Source organism: Tetrao urogallus, assembly GCF_951394365.1.
Source record: "Tetrao urogallus genome assembly, chromosome: 12".
NCBI lineage: Eukaryota > Metazoa > Chordata > Aves > Galliformes > Phasianidae > Tetrao > Tetrao urogallus.
The window spans coordinates 11,389,534-11,398,365 of record NC_136825.1 but is presented as its reverse complement, the minus strand read 5'-3'; the positions used below and the strand labels follow the sequence as shown (position 1 = coordinate 11,398,365).

At 38.3% G+C, this 8,832-nt stretch overlaps 1 protein-coding gene across 1 annotated transcript in view; it reads left to right on the top strand.

Annotated features, from left to right (window-relative positions):
• Positions 1 to 8,440, top strand: part of URI1 (URI1 prefoldin like chaperone) — a gene marked incomplete at both ends in the record, with an annotated part of 38,687 nt that extends 30,247 nt beyond the window's left edge. The window contains 5 exons of the mRNA XM_079541690.1: positions 2,396 to 2,576; positions 3,139 to 3,406; positions 4,021 to 4,169; positions 5,816 to 6,074; positions 8,252 to 8,440. Coding sequence (XP_079397816.1) covers positions 2,396 to 2,576; positions 3,139 to 3,406; positions 4,021 to 4,169; positions 5,816 to 6,074; positions 8,252 to 8,440 — 1,046 coding nt within the window. The remainder of the gene's footprint in view (positions 1 to 2,395; positions 2,577 to 3,138; positions 3,407 to 4,020; positions 4,170 to 5,815; positions 6,075 to 8,251) is intronic.
• Positions 8,441 to 8,832: the final 392 nt, after the last annotated feature.

Here is an 8,832-nt window from a genome sequence, read left to right as displayed (position 1 = left end):
GGAGATTTCTGGAGAGGGCACTGGGAGGCACAGATAGTGGTGATGAGGAACTGGATGATTTCTGTGCTAGCTGAAGTGGTGCTTGATAGAAAAGACTCAGGCAAAGCGGAGGAAGAAGTATTTCCACAGTCTGAAAATAGCTTTCGTTGGACATGTTGAGAAGGAGCAGTAGTTTGAGGTTTGCAGGTGGCCAAACTGGGCTGTTCATTGTTAGGAATAAATCGCTGTTCTGTATATGCTGCGACTGGCTGAAGGCACATCTCTACTCTGGTACATTTTGTTGCAAAACAGAAAATGCTCTAGGAGGTGCAGCCTTTGTAACTTGCCCCGAGTGTTACTGCAGCAGCATGCCGTGGGTGCCTGTGGATGCTGTTTCACCTTCATGTAGCTTTTCATTGTATCCTAAATTTCCATCAATATTGTTCTCTGAAATCATCTTTGTTTTGTCTCAAGATGTAGCAAGTGTGTACTTCTTCTGTTAGCACGATCTTTACTGAGATGGTGAGAGATGGCCTAAAAGAACAATTTATGGATTATTTTGAGGCAAGGCTGGGCTTCATCAGCCTGTATCTCTGAAGAGGACAAAAACAAGTATCTCAAGCATCTCATTAGTGTATTGCTGACTGTTCTGTGGGATTCTGCTTTTTTAGTTAGCATATGAAGTTACTGGTAGCGTTTTGTAGTAACAGCAGTGAATGAGCACAGTGTGTAGTGGAGCAGCAAGTGGATATCTCTGTTGTCTTTGAGCTCTGACCTGGTTTCCTAACTGGCAGAATTTTTGTCAGAATTAGAAGAGAAGAGTACTGCTATGTCAAAGCACAGTGATCAGAAAGCCATGCAGTTACCTTGGTGGTCGAATTAGTGGTTAGTGTTGAAGTGGAACAGAAAGAAACTGGGAGGGCACAACCTGAATATCAAGTTGTAATAGATTGTTAAATAATCCTTCCAAATTTTATTTGTTAATTTTGTAATTATATCAGTTGTAATTTCACAAGCCAGATTGATTACTTAGCTTATCTCAATTTATATTTAAATCTCAATGGAATACATTTCAACCTTTTCTTAATGACACAGTGAAAAATGCTGTCCTGTGGAAGAGTAGTGGTCACGCTTTCCAACATGACTTACAGTCACCTGTTTGCTTTTTCGTGTTGCTGCTGAATTTGTATTTATCTCAGGATTAAAGTACAAATGGACATATTTGAATAAGGATATCTTTAAACTGTGAGTTCGTAAAATTAATCAAGGCCACATAATTGGTTAATAAAAAGATAACTTCAAATTTTAAGGATGCTGAGTCATGAAGACACTGTGTTACTGTTGATGAGAAGCAAAAGCAGCGTTCCATAAAGACTCCCAGAAAGATGGTGTTGGGCATATGTGGCAGTGGCAGAAGAGGAAGGTTTGGCTCTCCTGAATGGGGGTTGGGAGCTGCTGATGTACTGGGGGGGGAGAATGCCCTCCAAACCTGCATGGCACCAGGCAGGGGAGCAGGCAGTGCTCCAGAGGCAGGGGGGATTCAGGAAGCAGTGCTGTCCTTCAGACAGACATTGAAGCATTGGTGTCTTCAGTCTGTTTGATCCCTGTGTGCTAGACGGTGTGCAAACAGGAGGAAGTATTCCCCATCCTCAGTGCGTGCGTGGTTTGTCCAGGTAGCAAAGCTTTTAAGTGCCCTCAAAAACTTGTCTGTGACTATTGTTTACTCACAGGAATGTGTCTCAGGTCACTTCTGAGGCTTTAAGGTGGCTTATATGTATTATTTTTGAAAGACAAACTTTTGTGCAGTTTTCAAAGTGGACCTTCTTCACTAAAACTATTTGTACTGGCTACGTTTTGATCAGATTACTCCGAGATCATTTGTGATGGTCTTCATTGTAAATAATAATAATAAAAAAAAAGCAACCCAAAACAGAAGACTCTTTAAATATATGACTTTGTCCAAAATGAGCTAAAGTACAAACGAGGTTTGTTTTCTCAGTTAATAAACTGTGCTATTAATGGGACTATGAGCAAATGTCACATTGACATACTGTTATCTATCAGATCAAATCAAGGCATGAGAGGTTAAAAAAAAAAAGAGAGAAAAAAAGCACCATCTGAACAACAGTGTAATAAAAATGTCATAAGATCAGTGTCTCCTGCTTTGTAAATAAACATCTGTGCTTTGCCTTGGTATTTCTGTAACATCCGGAGACTATTATCCTGTGATGGTGCTCTGGTTCATTGGCAGTGTCACTTAAACAGTTAAACAATAATTTGAAATGGAAAATGTTCCACCCAGTATGCCTTAATTCCTTTCTGTTTTGTTTTTCCCAGTTCATTTCTATTATTTATTTGTTCATTTATTATTTGTGTCAATTGTATTAATGTCTTTTTTTTTTTTTTTGTTACACAGGCAAATATAGAACAGCTCATAAACCTCATTCAAAACCAAAGGTATCAGATGCTTTTGAGGTAGATTTCCTGGCAAATGGAAGGGACACGAAATCAGTGGGCCGCTTTCAATCAGAGGAGGAGCTGTGGGCCCGCTTGGAAGAGCTTGAGAGACAAGAAGAGATACTTGGTGAACTTGACAGGTATAGCAGCACATTCAGGTTTGGAGTTCACAACATTACAAGATGTGTTTGTACACAGAAGATCTGTTTGTAAGTACAAGTATGTGACCAGAAAAATGTGATTAAAATTGTAGTAGGTAGAAGATGGGTGGAATGTGAACAAAGCATGTACTGCAAGGCCAAAGGTTTACCTCTGTGCAACTGTTTCCATCCAGCACTGTAGGACTTTTTATTTGAGAAGATGGAAGAGGGGGAAGGTAAAATCCATTTCCCACAGGCTAAGAAAATCCTTCGTTTACAACGTAGGAGTTAAACGTTTAATGTTTAATGGCATCCTTAGATCCGTTCTCTTCCTAAAGCAATACGTATGTCATTAGCCAGAATGCCACATTTTTAATTTGTCCAGTTGATGTGGAAAGGATTTGGACATCTTTACTGAGTATGAGTAAGGTTCCACAGTCTGGCTGAAAATGTAGTACCTGGGAAAAGAGAAGTGCAGGCTTGTTGGCTGCTTTGTATGCCTGTGTCTCTCAAGAGTAAGAGTTACCTTACTTGGTTCACTTAAATGTTTCTTGTTTCATAGGATGCCTGATACAGTTGAGACAAATGGAGAAGATACAACCTCCTCGGAAGAGGAAAAGGAGGATAAGAGAATGGATCTCAATGGAACATACAGAGCAGAAGACTGTATTACTCAGGGCAACTTCCAGAAAGAAGTAACAAATTCAGACTTGTTTGTTCACCATGTTAATGGCTCTACGTGTTACCACAGTGATGATGAAGATGATGCAGATGTTGGAGATAGCTCTGTTCCAACTATTTTTTTCTCTCATACTGTCGAGCCTAAAAGGGTTTGTACATAAATACTTACATGTTTCTGTGAAGAGATTTTGTAAAACACATATAGCATATATGTTATCTTACGTTATGTTGATAAGGTAGAGAGGTAACTGTATGTGAAATTTATTTAGATGGAATTGAACCTTTAAAAAACACCATTTAAATTTGATAAATTTGGCAGTAAAAGTGGTGTTAAAATGTAAACTGTACTGGTTTCAGGCAGATGTAAAATGTGGTATCCTATGTATAAGTTTTTAAAATGACTTTACTTAACATGAATTCAACTATTAAAAAGCTCAAGCAAATTGTCATAGGCTATATGCAAAATCCATGCTCATAAGTGCAGTGGCATTCTTTAGCCTGGTACAAGTGGTAAGGTGTAAACAGTTCCTTACTGTGAACATTACTCTGTGCATTTATTTAACTTAGCTGTTCTTTGTAGTCCTCAACTGCTTGCACAGGAGAATGTCAAAACTCACAGAATCATGGAATTGCTCAGGTTGGAAAAGACCTTAAAGATCATCAAGTTCATCTGCAACCTAACCAAACTACCCTACTCAGTTGATCCTCAGCCTGGTGATTGTTGATCTCATGGTCTAGACTGTCATTTGTGTTCAATTTTCAGGTAAGAATAAACACGGGAAAAAATACTACTTTGAAATTCAGTGAAAAGAAAGAAGAGGCCAAGCGTAAAAGGAAGAACAGCAATGGCAATGGCCATGGCCATGCAACTCCAGAGCTGCCTAACATCAAAACCCCAGCAGACATTTACCGGTACGTAATTTATGGTATTAGCAGTGAGCTTTCCTTGTAGCAGAACTTCTCTTTTCATTTCAGTTCACCTATAGCATGGAAGTGAGCCTACTATTACCTGAAAAAATACAGCTGGAACTGAATTTACTACTCATGAATGAAAGCTTGCGGCTTCTGTGTGGTTGCAATGCTTTTGTATCCATGAAACATTTCTTGGCTTGAATTTTCTTTTCAGCTATCAGTTTGTTCACTTCTTTTGGAGCTTCTGAAAGTTAGTCTAGTTTGCCAGTACGTATCATCTGCATAAAGTAATATAGCAGTTTGTTATGTGTTGTCATCAGTCCCTTGTCATTTACTGCTGCTTTTGTTTTCAAACATAATTGACCAGGTCTGTCGCTTCCTTTACTCCTCTCATCCACCTAATAGGTGTTTCTTTTTATTTCTTCCTTCCACTGTCTTCAAATTGTACTGTGGTCTTCTGTTTACATAGTTTCTCTTGCGCTCTTCCTGCCTGACTTCAGTCTATTCCTGGCTCTCTCCTCTTCTAAAAAAAAAAGTGCTCTGCAATCTAATGTGTGCACTTAGAGAGCTCTACAAATAACTGAGCTTAGACTGTATGAAGTCTAAACCAAGATTAAGGGAGAATTAAAGCAGGTATTTAGGTCTTTAAAAATGAACATGGATACCTGTTAGTTGGCTGAATAAGTGTCAGTGAAAGTCACTGTTTTTGTGTCAAGCACTTACCTATCTTTAAAAAAAAAAAAAAAAAAGTGTATAAAGTATAAGAAGTTAAAAACTCATCCAATAATAACTGGGGCTGAAGATGAGGTAGAGGATTCTTCCATGGTGCTCTCCCTCAGCTCTGCTAAGGAGCTGTATTTTCTATAGAAGCAAGCAAGTGTTCCCAAGAGTATGTGCTGAATAAAGCTGTTAAGAAACAAGTAAAACCCTTAAGACTCATCCAGTCATTGGGCTCCTCCTTCATGAGCTTGATAAAATTGGCTCTGTCTTCTAATGCCACTTGTTCTGCTCCACCCACCCTTGACTTCTTCAAGTCATAGAGATGGAGTATAAACTGTAGGAAGAGGCCTCTTTATCAGTTACAGTCTGTTAGTACTTGAAAAGTGTCCTCGTGTTGATCTGATCTTAAAAGCTGATTTTTATTTTTTTATTTTTTAATGGAAAGCAGAAGATTATGGCACTTGTCAAGAAAAAGCTTCATGCATTCCATGTGCGAGTGAATGTTTCAAGTATTTGTTTCTGTATTCTACGTTTGAAAAGGACTTCGTTCCGGAATCTCTCTCGCTCTGACCTTCTGCTTCTCTTTACAAACACGGCCCTGAAAATTGCTTAGTTTACCTTTTTTCCAACTTTTCTAACCTACGCTACTTCATTTTCTGTAACACTTTGCAAAGAGCTTTGTGTTTCCTGCTGGAAGGTACACCAACTTAATGCTTCAATAACAGGCGTAGCAGTGTTTGCTCTGCAGAATTGGTTCTTGTACGTCGGTAAATAAAATGCCTCCAAAGGTACAGTATTGTAATTCTACAGTGAAAAAGTTGGAAAAGCACATCGTAATTAATTTGTACAAAAGACAAAGGAAGATCACTGTAAATTTGTCATCTGATCCTGAAATGGTTTATTAAAGCTAACATTTTCCTTTATAGAGTCTTTGTTGATGTTGTGAATGGAGAATATGTCCCTCGTAAATCAATTTTGAAGTCTCGAAGCAGAGAGAATAGTGTTTGTAGCGATACCAGTGAGAACAGTGCTGCTGAGTTTGATGACAGACGAGGAGTTCAGAGGAGTATTAGCTGTGATGAAGCTACTCAGAGTGACAACAGCGAAGGCATACTGGAGGAAGAGGAGGAGGCGGGGCAGCAGCAGCAACCAAAAAAGCTTCCTCCTTCTTCAGGGACAACTGAGGTACAGTTTTTAATTAATTATTGATTGTTGGCAGGGATAAAAACGAAAAATCCAAAGAATATAGTTGCTTACACCATCAGTTTGTTTGATTTCTTTAAAATGATATTCTAACTCCTACCTAGTTTTGCTTCAGAAGGATGTTATCAGATGACAGGTTTTAGTCATAAACAGTGTAGAGGCAGAGGGCAGGAAACGAGGCAGTTGGCTTCCCTCTGACCTCAAACTCTCCTGTAAAGGTCCAGCAAAGTAGTTATATGCTGGTGTGCCCTTGATTGGGCCATCCTGAAAATTTCCCTTCGGTGTGTACAGTTGGCTTAAAAAAAAAAAGTAATAAAAGACAATCTCAGCTACGTAGCTGCTGAGTGGGAAGGGATGACTCCTTGTAACCCGGTGTTCTGCCAATATTCTGCTTGTCCTATTCCATACCAGGGTCAGCAGTGATCCAAAACACCTGCTTCCATGCTTCTGGAAAGTTCAGTACTCAATCATAAAGGAAAGAGACTGTACTGCATAAGGGAAATGATACAGTTGCACAGCGGCTGAATGAATACAAGGAGTACATATAGCTGCTTGTCTGAAATCCATGACGGAAGGATATTCATCGCTCTTATTTCGTGAAAAGTTAGCCCTAAGCTAAGAGTCCAGTGAATGTTCAGTAGTGCCCAACGCAACGGACAAGGTCACTGGAAACACCTTTTTGAGAAGAAATATTTTTTACAAGAAATATATTTCTCATAAAATGTATTATTTATCATTGCTTTTCATACGAAGAGCTACAGATGAATTCAGGTAGAAGATGCATGGTTGAAAATTCTTCCATGGAGTTAGCACTTCACATTGCAAATTTAATGGACCGCATTTGCTACATTTTTTTAAAACATCCACATGCATTGTTGATATATTTTTATAATCCATATTGTGAGGGCAGTCTGATCATTCTCTAGAATATAATCTGTATTCTTTTAATAACTGAACAAAGCGCTCCTGTTGAAGTACATGCCTTTGTAAGTGCTGTTGTTTTTTTTTTGGTTATTTTTGGGGGCTGTTTGAAATACTTTATTTCTCCATTACCATTTGCCACACATAAAGTTTTTTTTTCCTTTTTGTTTCTAATTTTGCCATGATCTCCTTAGTTTGTGTTTTGCTTGCTTTTTTTTTTTTTTTTTTTAAAATGAACACGTTTTTAGAAGAATGTAATTGTGTACAGGCATGGCTTTAGGCATAGTTTGGCTACTGGAGCAGAAAACAAACAAAAAAAAAAGCTTTTTTTTTCTTCAGGTCCTGCAAGAAAAGAATGGCTGGTTTGTTTTGCTTTGTTTTTCTTGGTAACTGAGTTATGAATAAGCAAAACTAAGCATAGTTAATAAATCTGGTGTGCATTCTTTCATGCCCAGCATGGTCATCCAACCTTGGATGTAAACTGCTTCCCTTGTCCTTAGGCATTCTGAATTTTGTGTTTTCACTCCATACTATGATGGTCTGTTCCAAAATAGGCTTATGAAAAATAGTTCTGAGTTGTCTTTTTTTCAGATGTTTTCCACGAGTCCCGGCCATTTCTTAGTTAAGTAAAAATAGTCATATGAATTATCACATTTGAACATTAAATGTTTATTGGACCTTTTGTAGAGAGGGATAGTTGGAAGCAAGTTTGCTCTTCTCTTAAGTATAAATTGCTTTGACTGTTTTTTGATCATATTTGGTAAGGAGGAAGAAAAAATATATGCTTGCCAATTTGTATGCAGTGTGTCAGCTTGATGCAATTAGAAGGTATTAAGTCATAAAATATGACGTTTGATGGAAATGCTGACATACTCCAACTTTACAAAATCTCCATTTGTTATCCAAAATGAAACTATATATTACATCAGCTGTGTTATTTCTTGAGCATGTGTCAGCGAGGAAGGAAATTTTTAGATCATTTATGCAGTCGGATTGAGATTAAGTAGTACTTTTAAGACATTGTCTTTCATTCAGTCATCCTTGAATGTGCTGTATTTTTAGGTTAATTACAACTTGGTTACTTATGCAAGGAACAGTCATTGATTTAAAGATATTTCTTTACTTTTGATTAAAAGAAATAACAATCCTAATCAGGCTAATATAGGGTAATGACCTTATGGGCATAGCTTCACATTTGCATTTTATTAGCTCATTTTGAGTATTCTGTTCTGTTACAGGCGTTTTCTGGAACTGTCATAGAGAAGGAGCCTTTGTCTCCCTCCCTGATACCACACCCAGTCATTGCTCACCCTGTCCTGCCTACCATTCTGGAGCAGAAATCGGAGGAAGTTTTGTCCAGAGCATCGCAAGAAACTACAAAGAGGATATCAAAATTCAGAGCTGCCAGAATGCAACAGACTAACTAGGCCGGGCCTCGATGCCCAGCTTTGAGCACCGATGTCCACTTCCACGTTTGTTGAGATGATGTACAGCTACATGCGTTACACCTAGCTAGTTCAAAGGGTCTCCTGTGTTGATTTGGCATTGTTTATCTTTCAAACTTCTGTTGGCGACGTTTAAAAACAGTTTGGTGTTTGAACAGTTAAATATTCATCTTCTGTTGATTTCCCTGTATGCTGTCAGCACCTTTGTGTATGTTTGCCTTATGATAGCAGCACTCGGGTTATTTTTCAAAAAATGTTCCTTACATACATTGTTTTTGTGTTTAAACCTAAATACAGGCAGTTTTGTGCCAGCTGTGATGTTCTGCATACCATATGGACCGTTTTAAGGAAACTTTCACATTTCAAATGGATTC